Source organism: Carcharodon carcharias, chromosome 4 (genome assembly GCF_017639515.1).
Source record: "Carcharodon carcharias isolate sCarCar2 chromosome 4, sCarCar2.pri, whole genome shotgun sequence".
Classification (NCBI taxonomy): Eukaryota; Metazoa; Chordata; class Chondrichthyes; order Lamniformes; family Lamnidae; genus Carcharodon; species Carcharodon carcharias.
The window spans coordinates 34,646,634-34,665,458 of record NC_054470.1 but is presented as its reverse complement, the minus strand read 5'-3'; the positions used below and the strand labels follow the sequence as shown (position 1 = coordinate 34,665,458).

The 18,825-nt window shown below is 41.7% G+C and overlaps 1 protein-coding gene across 8 annotated transcripts in view; it reads left to right on the top strand.

The window, feature by feature from the left end:
* The first annotated feature begins 1,173 nt into the window (after positions 1-1,173).
* Positions 1,174-18,825, top strand: part of LOC121276881 (terminal uridylyltransferase 7-like) — a 96,924-nt gene continuing 79,272 nt past the window's right edge. For 6 of the 8 annotated variants that reach the window (XM_041185490.1, XM_041185486.1, XM_041185489.1 and 3 more), the window contains exons 1-2: positions 1,175-1,362; positions 16,616-17,155. In XM_041185490.1, the coding sequence (XP_041041424.1) occupies positions 16,639-17,155 (517 nt within the window). In that variant the 5' untranslated portion in view covers positions 1,175-1,362; positions 16,616-16,638. Of the gene's footprint in view, positions 1,363-16,615; positions 17,156-18,825 lie in introns of all 8 variants that reach the window. The other 2 variants (XM_041185491.1, XM_041185492.1) reach the window with 1 other exon arrangement.

The following is an 18,825-nucleotide window of genomic DNA, read 5'->3' as shown; positions in this document are numbered from 1 at the left end:
GACTGAACAGACCAAATGGAATCTTTCTGTGCTGTAACCATTCTGATTCTGTGGTCGGGAGGAAATGGTCACGGTACAGGACAGCGAACATCTTGTAAAAATTGCAGTACCACTGGAAGAGCAGTGGCAATCTTGGGAAGGATATAGTGGAGAAGGAAAAGTTAGAACCAGGAAGCACTGCAAATGTGTTTGTGAGAGTTAAGATTGACATCAACCGTACTGGGGAAAAGCAGTAATATACTTAGGATCTAAATGGTGGGAAGCAAAATGGTGACCTTGGGTAGGATGGGAACAGCATTGAGGAAAGGAGCAACAAAGAGGCCTGGATGCAATCAGGTAGATCTTGTCTGTGGCCTTTTCCTTTAAAAATGTATTCTCCCTTTTTGAATATTTTTCATTCAGGCAAATGCTTAAATGAAAGACTCACTTTATTCCTTACCTTAGAAATATTTCAAGCTCCTGGAATTGGGACCTCAGTCTCATCCAAATATCCAACAAACTTCATTCCATTAGTGTTCAAATCCAGGAATAGAACTATAAGTGGTGGGCAACCTGCAGCCCACATGTGGCCCATCAGGATTCTGAATGTGGCCTATAAGACATTTTGTTGACTGTTGCCCACATGCAGGGCTGCCAGATTCAGCTGGTTTCTGTCCGTGTGGCTTTTTTCCTACCAGTATTACTAAAGTGATATTCACACAAAGCAAGGCCATGTGAAGTGAGGCATATGCTGATTGCACACAACATTGTGAGAGCTGTGCCCAATCCATGTCCAATCAAAGCGCTGCTATGGTTCAACTGGCGCACACCTTGCAAATTCTTATTCGTGGCGCCATGGTTAGTGCCCATGCCTGATTTTAATAACTTGCGGCCCACTGAGATGAAGGGAAGGGCACTGGTGCGGCCCACTCACTAGCCTAGGTTGCCCACCATGGAACTAAAATCTTCTGATTCAAGGGTAAGCCTGCTAACTAATCCCAGCTGACTTTGAAATGCAAAAATCACGCCAACAAGCTATTGGCGCAGCATCTTCAAACACAAATTAACCCCTTGCACTGAGGAACAGGGATACACCAGAATCTCTAACGTCGAATAATAGTTATTTTCCCTCGATTGTGTCTTCATTTTCCTGTTCAGCCCTTCCCCTTCTTGCAGTTTGGTTGATGGCCTGCAGGGACAGTTTTTCTGGAGGTTGTGACTGAAGGAAGCTGTTCTCCTCTGGAGACTGTGCAGTGGTTTGTGTCTGAGTTTTTCTCTCTCTCTCTCTCTCTGTTTGTCTGAGGGGAATGCGCAGCGACAGGAAGGAAGGCGGTAAAGAGCAGCTCGAGGAGACCGAGACCGGGAGCAGGAGCGGAGCCACAGGTTAGTTTCTTCCTCCTCTCACGCGCCTCACGTTTCCCCCCTTCCCTTCAGCCTGGAAGGAGCGGTGCCTCATGCCAAGAGAGGCCGGGGCGGTGGGCGGCAGGCCGCTTTAAACTGTCGGCCGGCTGGCCGGTCGGTCGATCGATTGGTCGGTAACGGTTGTGAGCGCCTAGGCCCCGGCCGGACCCCCTGCTGCTGTGACGGAGCCATCGCTCCCCCGGCTCCCGCACGTTTACAATGTTCTTGCTCCTTTACTTCCTAGGACACAAGTTCATATGTTTTTTTTGTTGTAAAAGCCGAACTTGAAACGGTGCGGTTTAAGGAGAGCACCGGGCAGCACAGAAACTGATACGAGAGGGTTGTTTTTATTTTTACTTTTTGGATAAAACCACAGCCAGCGGGGTTGACCTGGGAGGAGTGAGTGTTGAAGTTAATGGGGCAGCAGGGGTCAAATTATTTCAGAGTACTGCCTCAATTAATGCCCCACTCCTAAAACTGATACTAAGTAAAATAAATCAACAAGGAGGAGGAAGACCCGGGCACATTTTCACATCTAATTTATTTTATGTGGTGATTTGTTCCTATTGATCTTACAAACGTGTTCTACGTTGAAATATCAGTGCCAATGATCAGGGATTTGAGACTAGAGTACAGGAGATGACAGGACTCAAGTGTTTTCTAACGATTATTTCTTTTATTTTTTTGGCCGGTTGTCTGCTATTTGTTCAGTGGCACAGTTTCATAGCCGTTAGGGTGTCCTCTTGTACTTTGTCCATGTGCTTGCTGTTTGTAGATGAGGCTAGATTGAGTATTAGCAGACTGTTTGACTGCTGCTGCATAACATCCAAACCTAATTCTGGCCACAATCAGTGTTCACACAAAGGTGATTCCTGGCAGATCTCTCTGCCTCACGATCAGGAGACAGAAACCTGTTCAATTCTCTTCCTTCTAACTGAACGTGCTGGAAGAAATTTAATATTTCTACAAGATTTTTTTTGTTTGTTCATGCAATATGGGCATTACTGGCAAGGTCAGTATTTATTGCCTATCCCCAATTGGCCTTGAGAAGCCACTACTACAGTCCATGTGGTATAAGTACAACCATAATGTTAGGGAGTTCCAAGATTTCGAACATAACATGAGAAATTGGAGCAGTAATAGATCTTTCAGCTCCTCAAGCCTGCTCCACCATTCAATAAGATCATGGCTGATCTGACTGTAGCCTCATCTCCTGTCTATCCTTGCCTCCCTTGTAGTTCAAAAATCTGCTCATTCAGGCTTAAATACATTCAGTGACCCAGTCTCCTCTGCCGGCTTGGTAAAGAATTCCAAAGATTAACAACCGTTGAGAGAATTCCTCCTCATCTGTCTTAAGTGGGAAACCCCTCATGCTGAAACTATGCCCCCCCAGTCCTAGATTCCCCCATAAGGGGAAACATTGTCTCAGCATCTGCCCTGCCAAGTTCCCTCATAATCTTATGTTTCAATAAGATCACCTCTCATTCTTCTTAACTCCAATGAGTGTAGGCCCAACCTCATAAAACAACCCCTTCATCCCAGGAATCAACCTAGTGAACTGCTTCCAATATAAGTATATTCCTCCTTTTAAATAGGGAGAGCAAAACTGAATGCAGTACTCGAGGTGTGATCTCAACAACAGCTTGTACAGTGGTGACAAAACTTCCCTCCTTTCTTGAATACAGGTATATATCTGGTTTTCTAAACTGCTGGGACCTGTACAGAATCTAGGGAGTTTTCGAAGATTACAACCAGTGCCTCTGCAGCCACTTCTTTTAAGGCCCAAGGGTCCAGGGGACTGTCAACCTTTAGTCTCATTAGTTTTCCCAGTACTTTTTCTCTAGTGAAAGTGATTGTTTTAAGTTTCTCCCTTCGTTTTGCCTCTTGATTTTCTACTATTCTTGGGATGCTTTTATTGTCTTCCATCATGAAAATTGATGTAAAATACTTGTCCAAAATCTCTACTATTTATTTGTTATTAAATATTAATTCCCCAAACTCATCCTCAAAGGAAGCAATGTTTGCGTGAGCTAGTCTCTTCCTTTCTATATACTCAGGAGATCCTACTGTCTGTTTTTATAATTCTTGCCATACTCTAATTCTAATTTCTCCCTTTTTTTAGTCATGTAGCAACAAGTTTGAAGGTGGAGAGGACATTAAATCCAGCGGGCAGCTTGTTTGCTGTCCACCTGCCCACCTTGCCCTCACCACAGTTATACCAGCTGTGAATGTTGTTGAGCAGCCTGGCTGCCAGTGGGCCAATTGAGGCCCTTAATGGTCAATTAACCAGTGGCAGGGGAGGCACATACAGAGTGGCCAGCCCAGCAGGCTTCCCTGCATGAGCTGGTGGGTAGTTGGATTTCCTGGGCCCATTGGTGGGGCCTCATCCCCCATGGCTTCTCAAACCCCGGCCCCATCCCCCTTCCCGACCCCCAAACACTAAAAAAAGTTTCAGCCCAGTACAGTTCGCTGCCTCACCCCCTGAGTGCAATACTGGCAGTGGCCACTCCTCCCAGCTACTGATTGGCCAGTAGCTCTTATTTTTAAATTCATTCATAGAATGTGGGCTTCGCTGGCCGGGCCAGCATTTATTGCCCCTCCCTAGTTGCCCTTGCGAAGGTGGTGGTGAGCTGCCTTCTTGAACCACTGCAGTCCATGTGGTGTAGGTACACCCACAGTGCTGTTAGGCGGGGAGTTACAGGGCTGAGTTTGTCTTTTCCAGTGCCTAGCTTGATGCCAGCTGGTCCGTCTGGTTTCATTCCTTTTTTGTGACTTTGTAGCAGTTTGTTACAACTGAGTGGCCTCTAGACCATTTCAGAGGGCATTTAAGAGTCAACTACATTGCTGTGGGTCTGGAATCACATGTAGGCCAGACAGGTAAGGACAACAGATTTCCTTCCCTAAAGGACATTAGCGAACTAGATGGGTTTTTACAACAACTGACAGTGGTTTCCTGGTCATCATTAGACTTTTAATTCCAGATTTTTTTTTATTGAATTCAATTTCCACCATCTGCCATGGCGGGATTCCAACCCGGGAACCCAGGGTATTACCCTGGGTCTCTGGATTACTAGTCTAGTGACAATACCACTGTGCCATCGCCTCTTTGAGGCGGGACTGTTAAATGATTGCAAGTAGCCATTCTTCCCTCGGGCAGGCACCCCCTTCTCCCAAATTTTGTAGCTGGGGTGGGACCGCGGGGATCATGGTGATCCATATAATTCAGTCCTATGAGATTATTGATTAATCCTGGCTTGTTGCACGTTACCACATCTAAAATGGCTTGCTCCCCTGTTGGTTCCACACCATATTGTTCTAGGAAACTGTCCTGAATACACTATATGAACTCATCCTCAATTTTACCTTTTTCAATGTGATTTGTCCAATCTATATGAAGGTTAAAATTGCCAAGATTATTACAGTATCTTTCTTACACGTCCCCTTTATTTCTTGGTTTTTACTTTGTCCTGCAGTGTAGCTACTGCTGTGAGGCCTATAGACAACTCTCACCAGTGACTTCTTTCCCTAGCTTTTCTTATCTCCACCCAAACTGATTCTACATCTTGATCTTTGGACATAGCAGTGAAGATATGGCGATATAGTTCCTAATAAGGATAGTGTGTGGCTTGGAATGTTACTTGCAGGTAGTGGTGTTCCTATGCACTTGCTCCCGTTGTTCTTCTAATTAGTAGAGATTCTGGGTTTGGAAGGCACTGTCGAAGAAACTCTGGTGAATCACTGCAATGCATCTTATCAATGGTATACACTGCTGCCACTGTGTCCTGCTGGTGGAGGGAATGAATGTTTAAGTTGGTGGATGGCATGTTGATCAACGGGACTGATTTGTCTTGGATGGTGCTAAGCTTCTTGAATGTTGTTGGAGCTGCACTCATCCAACAACTTAGAATTATTCCATCACACTCTTGACTTGTGCTTTGTAGATGGTGGACAGGTTTTGGGGAGTCAGCAAGTTATATACTCAATGCAGAATTTCCAACCATTGACCTATTATAGTCACAGTGTTTATGTATCTGATCCAGTTAATTTTCTGGTTAGTGGGTCCTCAGGTTGTTGATGTTGAGGGATTCAGCGATGGCAATGCCATTGAATGTTAAAGGCAGATGGTTGGGTTCTCTCTTGTTGGAGATGGTCATTGCCTTCCACATGTGTGGCATGAATCAAAGTCAGAGGGAGCAAGCCTGAGGGAAATGGAGATCAGATAAAAACCGGAGACCGACCAGAGGTAAAAGCAGCGGCAGTGAGTCAGCAGGAGTCAGAGGGAGCACTGGGAGTACAAAGCAACAAAAAATTCAACAGAGAACAGCTGGTAGCTGATTGGTTGTTTGGAAAGCCCCGAGGTGAGCACATAGCCGAAGGAGTTAGGGGACAGAGCAGAGTGAACGTGAGCATCAAGGAGAAAGATTTTAAGAAACCTCAAAGCATTGTCAGCACAAGGGAGGGTGCTGACTGGTGAGGTTGTCTTTCATAAGTTCTTAGTTTACTTCTGTTAAGTTCAGTTAGTCTAATAAAATTCCTCAGGTGTCAGTGTTGGGACCCTTGCTCTTCCTGATATATATTAGTGACCTAGACTGTGGTGTTCAGGGCATGATTTCCAAATTTGCAGATGATACAAAGATTAGAAATATTGTCAATTGTGATGGGGATAGTCTTGATCTTCAAAAGGACATAGGCATGTTGGTGGATTGGGCAGATAAGTGACAGAAGAAGATCAATGCAGAGAAGTAAGAGGTGATTCATTTTGGCAGGAAGAATATGGAGAGATAGTACAAAATAAAGGGAGAAACTCTAAAGGAGGTGCAGGAACAGAGGGACCTCAGTGTATATGTGCATAAGTCATTGAAGATGGCAGGGCATGTTGAGAGAGCAGTTAATAAAGCATATAGTATCTTAGGCTTTATTAATAGGGGCATTGAGTACAAGAGTAAGGAGGTTATGTAGAACTTGCATAAGACACTAGTTAAGCCTTATCTGGAGTACTGCATTCAGTTTTGGATGCCATACTTGAGGAAGGATGTGTGACAAAGGTGTAATAATTTTCATAATATTTTTCTGGTTTATTGTGAATAAGGTTTATAGGTGTAAGTAGAGGTGGTTCTGTCTCTGTGATTTAATTACATTTGGAGTCAAATAGACTGCAAGCTTGAAATCATCAAAAGAAGCTAGGCGTAGAAAGGTGCTTCAAAGGCTAATGAGTAAACATGGATGCTGGCTTAGCATGTAAGGTGTGAAGGGAATTTGCATTTTTAGATAAGAGAAGTTATTGGAATTCAAAGGGATGTTAGTTGTTTACAATTAGCCAGATAAGCAAGGCTAAGGAGTGTGTTTATTTTTCCTAAAGGTTACTGACAATATTGGCAACATGAAAGTTTTTTATATTATGAGGAAGATACAGTTTCAAAGACATATGGAACAATAGAATTTACATATTAAATTGAGAGAAACATATATAAAGGAGAATGAAAGGCTATGTGAAGAGGGGGCCATGTAACATCTAACAGGAGTGTGTGAAATAGCCTTCAAGAAATCTCCAGCCTTTTGTGCATAAATCTGCTATGTAATGTAACTGAAGTTAGGGAAGCCATTTGGAATTTCATTGTCAAGTGGGTACTGTGTTAACTTGCTGGTTTTGTTTTAAATCTAAAACCTATTTTAGACTGTTGCCTTAAAGGGGGTGTGTAACTGCGAGTCAGGTTAATTAGGAATTTTAAGAATTGTTATTATAGTAAGCAATTTGTAGTCCTTACGTATGTGTTTTAAATCTTTTATTTTGTTAATAAATATTCTAATTTAATTTTTAAGACCTAAAGGTCTTGGTGAACTCATTACTTGTGAATTCAGTGCTCACATCTTCTCATAATAAATACAAATTGCAAAACCATTGTGATAGCACAACCAAGCTTCCCTTGTGAATTTGGTCTGCCTGACACACATCATCTGCCACGTCTTAATAGGATGTGAAGGTATTAGAGAGAGTACAGAGGAGATTAACAAAAATGATTCCAGGGATGAAGAACTGTACCTATGAGAATAGATTGGAGATGTTGGTACTGTCTTCATTGGAGAAAAGAAGACTAAGAGGAGACCTGATAGAGGTATTCAAAATCCTGAGGGGTATGGACAGGGTAAATAGTGAGAAACTCATCCCACTCAGGAGGACATCAAGAAGTAGAGAGAACAGATTTAAAATAACTGTCAGAGGGAGAAAAAGTTGTGAGGAAAAAATTTTCACCGAGGGTGGTTGGAGTCTGAAACAAACTTCCTGAGAGGGTGGCGGAGGCAGGTTCAATCAAGGTATTCAAAAGGGAATTGGATTGCTCTCTGAAAAGAGAGAATGTGCAAGGCTGTGGGGACCATGCAGGGGAATGGAACTAGGTAGAATGCTCTTTCAGAGAACCAGTGCAGACTGGATGGGCCGAATGGCCTCCTGCTGCACTATAAAGATTCTGTGAAACCACCAAGTCTTATAGGTTTCTTACAAAACTAAATTAAACCTTTATAAATAGAAAAAATGAGCTTAAGTACATACGTAAGTTTATAAATTACTACTATGTTGACTCCTGGCTACCCTAGTTAATCTAACTCCCAGTTACACCTCTGTTAAAGCAACAGTAAAACACACAGATTTTAAAAGACCCAGGCAAAGTAACATGATACCCTGAATAGTCTAATTCAAAGTGAGCTTTTGTAACTTCAGTTCTTACAGACAGCAACTTGAGGCTTAGAGGCTGGAGGCTTTCTACACTTGTTATGCCTTAGAGTGCCTTCTCTTACACACAACCTCATCTCCTTTATACAGGTTTCTCCCTTTTTAATGTAAGTCCCATTGTCCCAATATAACTTTTCAACTCTACTTTTCTAATAATAAAAATCTTTCATTGCGCCAATTTTATCAGTAAACTTTGGGGAAAATAAACACATTGTTTGGCTTCTTCTGGCTTGTTGTAATATTTCACCACCTCTTTTGAAATTCAAATTACTCTGGTTTATCTAAAAATGCAAATGTTCCCTTTACACCTCACATTCTAAAACTTCAGCCATGTTTACCTAGCTAGCATTTCAAACCTGGCTTCTGACACTTCGGCCCGTAACTTACGCGCTTCCCAGCGTCGGACATGGGAGGGTACCCCAAAGATATGCTGGAGAATTGCTCTGGCAAGTTCCCAGATAAGGGTTTACATGGCAATTGCCCACAAGTGCAAACTTCCTCTGGACAATTGCGCTGCACTGGGAACCATCGGAAAATGCGATTTAAATCGCAAACTACTACCAATAGTGGTTATACCAATAGCTATTCAGAAAAAGTTATAAGAATTAAAACCTCTTCTAACTTCAGAGTAGCTATTACAAAGACCCAGACCGACCCCACGGGTCACTCTTCCCTCCTCCTCCCACTCTCCCTCGGCATCAGACACCCTCCCCCTCCACCCCGAGATTGGACACCCTCCCCCTCCTGCCCCAACATCAGACACCCTCCCCCCCCCCCTCAACCCCACACACCCCAACACCGAACACTCTTTCCCCCGCTCTCACCCCGTAACCCCCATCCCCCACATCCTATCGACTTACCTTAGACACTCACCTTCCCCTGGCCTGTCAATTTCCCTGGCCCTGAAAAGGTATCTATTTTACAGCAGGGAGTGCTGTAAAAAAGGGGGCATGCCCTCCTTGAATACGCTGGAACTACACTTTGCTGGGGCCTGCGAGGATTCTTTCGATGCAGGCCCCAAGCAGCTCCAGCAAAATGAATTTTCAAGATCAGGTAAGTAGGTATTTATTTCTTCTAATTTCTGCAGGCTAGCACTTTACAACGCCAGTCGGAGGTTATGGTCCAATAAAACCTTCAGATCAGCTGTATTAAATTCAATTACGTCCCACACATAGACACATACTATTCCTATCTTAATAAATTCCATTATGAAAATTATTATATATTCCTAACAACTTCCCCGTCCACCACCCCAGTAATGTCCCTGTCTCTGTACTTCCTTAAAACCTATTAGATCTTTAGCTTGCTGGATTCTCACAAATTCTGTCTAACCTGCTGAGCATTTCCAGCATTCTCTGATATAATTTCAGATTTCTGGCATCTGCACTATTTTGTTTTTATTCAAATAAATTGGCATAGACTGGAAATCAAACCCAAGGTGTTACAATATTTATGACAGCTGCTCATTGGATAAATTTATTGACTCATTGAAGGAGTTTTTAGTTTTTCTATTTTAGTTTTGGTGTCTTAAGTTAATAACGGAGTAGTTCATGAGACGGTAACACCCAAATCCTCCAGTAATGAGTAAAACTCTTCTTGAATGGCAGTATCATGTTCTTCACTAAGATTGTATCACATGAATTTTACAATTTTTCTTTTGCCATGTCATTCTGATGAGCTCATTCTGAGCAATACTGCTATGTATGATTGCACTAATGACAAAATAATAATCTAATCCAAGATTCTGTGTTGCAGTTATAAAGCATTACAGCAAAACTCATTTGTTTCAAAACAAAAACAGAATTACCTGGAAAAACTCAGCAGGTCTGGCAGCATCGGTGGAGAAGAAAAGAGTTGACGTTTCGAATCCTCATGATCCTTCCACAGGTTAGACAGAATTTGTGAGAATCCAGCAAGCTAAAGATCTAATAGGTTTAAGGAAGTACAGTTCTGTGAAAGGGTCATGAGGACTCGAAACGTCAACTCTTTTCTTCTCCGCTGATGCTGCCAGACCTGCTGAGTTTTTCCAGGTAATTCTGTTTTTGTTTTGGATTTTCAGCATCCACAGTTTTTTTTGTTTTTATCTCATTTGTTTCAAAGCCTGAAACAATTTATAAGGCACAAGTCAGGGGTGTGATGGAATACTATCCACTTGCCTGGCTAGGTGCAGCTCCAACAACACTCGAGAAACCCAACACCATCTAGGACAAAGCAGCCTGCTTGATCAGTACCCATCCACCACCTTAGATATTTACTCCTGCCAGCACTGGCACACAGTGTGTGTCATCTACAAGATGCACTGCAGCAACTCCCAAGTGTCCTTCAAAAGCATCTTTCCAACATACTATCTCTACCACCTTGAATAATGGGCAGTAGATGCATGAGAACCATCTGCAAGTTCCCCTCCAAGTCGCTCACCAACCTGACTTAGAACAATATCACCACTCCTTCACTTTCACTGGGTCAAAATTCTGGAACTCCCTCCCTAATGGCACTGTTGGTGTACCTCCACCACAGGGATTGCAGCGGTTCAAGAAGGTAGCTCACCACCACCTTCTCAAGGATAATTAGGGATGGGCAATAAATTCTGATCTTGCCGGTAATTCTCACAACTCAATAATGAATATGAGCAAAAAGGGCACCATGCAGTTAATAAAATGGTCTTGGTAATGAATAAGCTTCTTGAGGGTCTGTTATGGAATAAAATTAGTACTTACTTGGAAAGATTGATTTAGTTAGGGATTGGAGGAAGTTGCAAAATACAACCACCATAGGAACCAGGTGTCCTGTAATGCTATTCTAAAGAAAAATGCTAAAATGTGAAATGTTTGCCAGAAGTGTCACATTTTTCCTTTTTTCCGATTGGTTGTCCCCTCTATTAGTTTTCTACCTTTCCCCCTCCATTTTCTCCCTACCAGTGCTGAAGACTAGAGTAAAGCTGTGTGTATCCTGGACCCTCTCTAAGGGGCTATTGTTAATTTCTGAGCCTAAACAGTAGCTAATTGCCTTTTCTTTGAGGGATACTGAGACGACAAGTGAGATCAAGTAAATCAGCACAGATAGACAAAGAAATTGAACTTGGGACTTTCAGACCGATACAGTTCATTGCTAAAATAACAGCTTGTATTTACATAATATCTTTAGCGTAGCAAAATTTTTCAGGGTAATTCACAGAGGTGAAGAAAGATGTCAAGTGATAAGAAAATAATTAGAGGAAGTGAGCAAAGACATGATCATCGGCAGGTTTTGAGGTGACTTTTGAAGAAGGTAAAGGAAATAGAAAGGGAAGGGCTTTAGGCTAGGAGCTCCGAAAGGTGGAGCAAAAGGGCTGAATGCCCTTCACTGAAAGAAGAGCTTGCAAGGGGAACATGCAAAGTAGGCCAGAGGAATGGAGAGCACATGCTGGCACCCAGGACTGCAAGAGGTCACAAAAGTACCAGAGGTCATGGCTATGAGGATTATGAATTCATTGTGTCCTGAGATTAGCCAGTGGTTGTTGACCAGGAAAAAGGATGATAAAAGAGCAGGATGCTGGTGGCAAAGTTTTGAACAAGTGTTGGTAGTCTGACAAGCAAAGTATTGAAGGATTTGAGGCTGAGAACATCTACTGCATTGATAAGGGTTCCAGTGGCAGTGTGGGATGGATAAGGAAGGGGATGCATGGTGTTAGAGTTGGAAACAGTTGCTCTCACTGATGGATAGGATATGGGATTTGAAACTCAGATCATGGTCATAGAAGGCAATGAGGTTGCATAGCGTCAGATTTGGTGAGCGAGTAGCCAAGACAGGAAAAAGAATTCTGTCGAAGGGTCATGAAGACTCGAAACGTCAACTCTTTTCTTCTCCGCCGATGCTGCCAGACCTGCTGAGTTTTTCCAGGTAATTCTGTTTTTGTTCAGGAAAAAGAATTGATGTGCTCGAATACAAAAGTTTTGGCAGGGGCAGAACAAGATCAGACTTTTTACAAAATCATGTGTCTTGCAGTTTAGTAGAAGGACTTGTCTTTAGCATTCACCGACAGGGAAAAACACTCGAGGCAAGCTGTCTCTTAAGTTGAGTATTTAAATAGAGTCATGCATGTGCTACTGTTCACACAAAGTCAGAGGACCACTGTTTTAGAAGCACAGGAAAATTATGCGCAATTTAATCATGCTGAATTGTAGCTTTGTTTAGTAGGCTTTTGAAGTCATGTGGTTTAATGGCTGTAAGTAAGCACCAGGATTATCTACATCATGATTGGCTATATCTATCAAAACTGATTTTTTTTTTTTAAAAAAAAGTGATCTTAAGAACTGGATAAACTTTTTAGTGCCTAACTATTAATGTTGGTCCCATTAATTGTTCCATCATCACAATAGAATAATTGTGCTTGAAGAGTTAAGATCAAACCGTGTACACTGTAACCTCTCCATGCTTGGGACCAAGGCATTTCTGGATTTCAGAATTTTCTGGATTGTAGAATAATGTTAGAATGCCTAACCAAAAGTGTGTGAACTGTATATAAATACCTGAGACATTAAACCTGCCCAAACATGAGTTAAGACATGAAAGTTTTCAAATCCATTCATTTGAAAATATGGGCTGATGCACTAATGCACAGGGGCCCAGAATAAAATTGAGCATCATCAACATTTAAACAATATAATCCTTTATAAATGTTCTCGGAGGCTTGAAAATCCCAATGCGTTCATAGTATACTTTGAAGACACTTGTAGTTATTTTGATTTCTTATCTAATCTATACCCTCTACACCAGAACATTCCAAACTGTTTTCCAATGTGATCCCATTTTAACACACAATAATCATCCCCTCTCCCCATACATACATACTGTAATAAGCCCCCATCCCACCTAACCTTTTGGTCTAGTAACCAATGCCTGTGAGGCTGTGTGGTCAGCCCAGAGTAAGGAGCCTATAAAACAGGCAGACCAAGAACAGAAACACAGTAAGGTTTGAAGCCACCACTCACCTTCTCAGCTCAGCCACGTGGCAGTTTTTCCTGCACTCCAGACACTTAAGTCAGTGACTTGAGTTACACTACCCTACCTCTGCCTGTGTCGGTCGGCACACAAACATCACAGGCCCACTTCACACTCACCGCTAAAAGTATTTTCAAAGTTTAAAGAGCACTTTGGGCTCACTGTCCATCCATTGCTGTTTGGCAGCATCGATATAGTGGGCCCAAGACTGTTGCAGCACCGCAAGTGATGAGTCTGAGAGTTGCAGGGCCAGCTGAAAAAATTCCGGACAACTGGGTGCTTCCAGATTTCGGAGTTCAGAAATTGAGAGGTTATTGTGTATTTCCGAATACACTAGTATATAATATTATTCAAGGGTTGAGTGGTGAGTTTTAAGTGTTTATTTAAAGGAGTCAGTGCCTTACACTAAAAGGCTGTGGATGCTGGAGATCTGAAATAAAAGCAAAGTGCTGGAAATATTTTGAAGAAGCGCCATATTCGACTTGCATAGAAACCAGGAGCAGGAGTAGGTCATTCGGCTCTTCAAGCCTACTCCGCCATTCAATATGATCATGGCTGATCCTCTATCTCAACACCGTACTCCCAATCTCTCCATATCCCTTGATGCCTTTAGAGCCTAGAAATCTATCTATTTCCTCCTTAGATATATTCATTGACTTGGTCTCTGTAGTTCTCTGTGCTAGAGAATTCCACAGGCTCGCCACCCTCTGAGTGAAAAAGTTTCTCCTCATCTCAATCCAAAGTGGCCTACCCTGGATCCTGAGGTTGTAACCCCTTGTTCTAGACCCCCTAGCCAGAGGATACATCATCATTGCATCCAGGCTGTTCAGCCTTGTCAGAATTTTATACATTTCAATGCCATCTCCTCTCATTCTTCTAAAATCCAGTGAATACAGGCCGAGTCGGCCCAATCTCTCCACATATGACAAACCTGCCATCCCAGCAATCAGTCTGGTGAACCTTCACTTCCCGCTTTGGCATGTATATCCTTTCTTGGGTAAAGAGACAGAAACTGCACACAATACTCCAGGTATGGTCTCACCACGGCCCTGTACAGCTACAATAAGACATCCTTGCTCTTCTACTCAAGTCCTCTCGCAATGAAGGTCAACATACCATTTTGCTGCCTTAACTGCTTGCTGCACCTGCATGCTTGCTTTCAGTGATTGGTGTGCAAGGACACCCAGGCCCCTTTGTACATCAACATTTCCCACTCAATCACCATTTAAATAATACTCTGCCATTCCGTTTTTCCTACCAAAGTGAATAACTTCACACTTACCCACGTTGTACTGCATCTGCCATGTATTTGCCCACTCACTCAACTTGACTAAATCACCTTAAAGCCTCTTAACATGCTCCTCACCACTCAAATTCCCACCTAGCTTTGTGTCGCCAGCAAACTTGGAAATATTACATTTGGTTCCCTTATCCAAATCATTGATATATATTGTGAATAGCTGGGGCCTAGGCACTGCTCCCTGTGGTGCTGCACTAGTCACTGCCTGCCATTCCAAAAAGGACCTATTTATTCCTTCACTCTGTCACCTGTCTGCTAACCAATTCTCAATCTATGCCAATATGTTGCCCCCAATCCCATGTAATTTAATTTTACACATTAACCTCTTATGTGAGACTTTGTCAAAAGCTTTCTGAAAATCGAAATACATCTCATCCACTGGTTCTCCCTTATCTATTCTGCTAGTTACGTGAAACTTTAACTCTGTTTTTCTCTCTCCACAGATGTTGCCAGACCTGCTGAGTATTTCCAGCACTTTTTTTTAATTTCAGATTTCCAGCATCCACAGTATATTGCTTTTAATGTTTAAATCACTGCCACTTTTCATCCAGGGTAACCCACCTTGAAGAGATTCTGCTCTTCTCTACAATGGGATTTCCGTTTCTTTCTTTCAATTTGTTCAAGTAAAAATGAACTTTTTCCAATTTTTTGTCATGATGCTGACTCCTGCTTTCATGTAGAAGTTTGTGCTGTGCAATCCACTTAGATGGAAATTCAATGCTACACGATGAATAACTTTTTGATGTAAGCAAAATTTTACCAGTTCATAGCTTACTTCAAACTTGATATTAATAGGACATTTCTCTTCACCACACTTGTAGCTTTAAACAACTTTTGGTTCTACAAGATAGAAAGATAGCACTGAGTATTTTCTAATGGGTGATGATCCAGGAACTGTAGAGGAGCAGAGAAAACTAGGACTCCAAGTACAGAAATCACTGAGTGGATAGGTACAGAAAATAATTATAAAGGCGAATGGAATATTGACCATTACGACAAAGGAGTTGAAATACTGTGATCAGTTCTGAGCACCATACCTCAGGAAGGATATATTGGTTTTGGAGGGAATGTAGCAGATATTCACCAGAGTGATACAGGGATTAATAGGCTTAAATTATAAGGACGTGTTGCAAAGACTAGGCTTGTATTTTCTTGAGTATAGAAGATTAAGGGGTAGCCTAATTGAGGTGTTTAAGGCATTGATAGGGTAGATAGAGAGAAATTATTTCTGGTGGGGAAGTCTAGAACGAGGATGCATAATCTTAAATTTAGAACTAGGCCATCAGTGTGATACCATGAAGCCTGGTGGGAATCCAGCACTCCCTTCCCAAAAAGCTGCTGAGGCCCAGTTAATGAAAATTGTAAAACTGAGATTGATAGACTTCTGTTAGGCAATGGCTGTAAGGGTTGTGGAATCAAGGCAACTAGATGGAGTTAAGATACAGAACAGCCATGATATAAATGAATGGTGGAACTGGCTTGAAGGGCTGAATGACCTATTCCATTTCCTGTGTTCATAGTATATTGCAAAAAGTTAGCTTATTCTGCATTCTCTGTATTCATTAAGGGCAAACATCTTGGGCTGATGATTTTAAATGTTTTGAAAAGTTTTGTTCTACACTTGCTGTCAGACTCTGCTTAGTGTTAGGAAAAGCTCAGGCAAAATTTCCATTCTTATTGTTCGCTAGAAAGAACGTGCATAGGCATCAGGTGAGTAAAGAATTGGAAAACAAAAAATAAAAAATACCTCTAAAAACTCAGCAGGTCTGGCAACATCGGCAGAGAACAGTTGACGTTTCGAGTCCTCATGACCCTTGAACAGAACTAAGTGAAAATAGGAGAGGGGTGAAATATAAGCTGATTTAAGTGATGGTGGGGTTGGGGGTGGTGGGGAGTACTCTTCTCCGCTGATGCTGCCAGACATGCTGAGTTTTTCCAGGTATTTTTTATTTTTAGTTCTGGATTTCCAGCATCCGCAGTTTTTTGTTTTTATCTCTGAGTAAAGAATTGGGTTCAGCTGTGAAAATACCCTAGTCAAAAAATCTGCTGACAGTCACTGTACAGGCTCGCATATAAAGAATGACCAAATGGACAGGCTAGCAAAGGATGACCACTGCTCATGAACTTATATTACACGAGGTGTCACTGGTGTTGGGAGTGGTCAGAATTTTTTTAAAAGATTTCTTTTACAGAAAGATCAAAATTGATCATCTTGTTTGAAATTACAGGCTCGTGTATTTAGTGAACTGAAATGGAGGAAAGGATGAGTTTTCCCAGAAGGAGCAAAGAGGTGGTCATCAACAAGGAAGAAGCTAACTCTTGGAGGAGCACTCTGTACCAAGAAAATCATTTTGCACCTGGAAGCTACTCAAAAGGTTTTAATAAAAGAACAGAAACCCCAAAGCAAAGGGAAGTACAGGAGAACTATGGTACCAGCCCAAGGAAAGGCACTCAACTGATCATGAGCAGCCCAAATGCACTGATAAGAGCAGGTTACAATACAGGGACACGGTCCAATGATGGACGCAAGGAAAAAGGCAGAAAATGGCACTCTGGTGAGAAGCAGGGTTCTCCAGTTCAGAACACAGAAAGGAAATGGAGGGACAATGCTTTTGATTTGAAGTATAAATCTCCAGCTAAGGACCTTGAGTACAATAAAACAGAACAGAACTACAAGACTCAAAGCAGTGGTGATAAAGTCAAGAATGCTAGAAAACAGCTTCGTAAGGAATATGTAAGTGATGAAATATCTGGAAAGCAAACAGAAGGTATGTTTCTTTTTTGGATTGTTTATATCAATTATTTTGTCCTTTCCTGTAAGTGCCCAGTTACTCTTCCCTCTCAATTCATGTTTAGTAGCCCTGGTTTCCAGAATTTGAAAACCATATTATAATTTAATCCTTCCTTTGAAGCCAAGTGAATACTGCTGATGAAGAGGCAACCAAAGATTTAGCAACATGCCCAATTGTAGAAATGTCACATGTTTGACCCTATGAAGTGTGAGCAATCACTTTCATGAATAAAATTGTGAGCAGGGTGATGTTTGAAGAAATATTTATTAACCAAGTTTTTGGACATGATGAATTTTATACATTTCTAATAAGATTGTATCAAAATAATCTGATGAACAAGAGCCAAATGGTAATTTCATATGTTAGAAAATATATTTTTAATGCTGTTATCTCATTGAACAAATCTGAAACCAAAACTCCAAAAATCTGTTGCTATTAGCAACATGCAATATTTACAAATGAATAGAAATACGAATTTAAACTTTATAATTGCCCCAAATGTTCCATGCACCTACATGGACCACAAAGGAAAAAAGCTTACATACTCTTTCTTAAGATTCACTTTGAGTGCTAATTTTCATACTGTTTAATGGATTTCCTCACTTAATACTGTGATTGAAAACTAATTGATTTGGTACAGTATGTCATCCTATATTTAAAGAAAACTTGAGCATTATAATGTAAGACTTAACTGCAAATGTACCAAAATCTATGCCCTGCTCATTTCAACTAATGCCACCAAGACAAACTATCTGGTCATATACCTCTTTGCTATTTGTGGTGCTTGCTGTGCAAATTGGCTACCACACTATGCTTCAAAAATAACTTGTTGACTGTGAAGCGCTTTGGGAAGTCATGAAATGTGCTGTATAAATGCAAGTTCTTTCTAGCTTTAGAGGAGGCAGTGGTAAAATACCAGGCATCCTCTGAAATCCCGCCAGTTCCATTCAGTATATAATTTAAGTGCTATGACATGAATCAGGCATACTTGTAGTTTGGTAGCTGAAAATGGACTCCACAGTGCCATAGCTAAACTACAGTCAGTGAGAGTTTGGAGAGTGTCATAATCACAAGGAGGCAACTGAAAGTCAAAATTTGTAATATGGACATAGATACATAGATCAGACTGGCCCTTGACTCTTCAGCAGGGCAATAACATGCTATTCCAAAATCCCTTTGCTCCTGCGAGGCAGACTCGCAGTAATGCCATGAATGCAATTATTAAAAAGATGCCCATCTCCAGAATATCACGCAGGTTTCAAATTGATGGGTGGGACCCCTGCACTGCCTCAGTTTTGGCAGAACATTTGAACTTCTGAAATTTCAAGACTATCCAAGGTACTGATCACTGAGCATGATAAAATGTGCTTTCTCTTCAGGATTTGCCTTTCATTTATCTGTACCTCTGATACATATCAACATACAAGATAGGAGCAGAAGTAGGCCATTCGACCCTTGAGCCTGCTCCACCATTCATTAAGATCATGGCTGGTCTGTTTGTGTTTCAAATTCCACATTCTCATGTACTCCTGATAGTCTTTGATTTCCTTGTCTAACAAGAATCCATCTATCTCCGCCTTAAAAATATTCAATGAACCAGCCTCCACCACCTTCTGAGGCAGTGTATTCCAAAGTCTCACAACCCT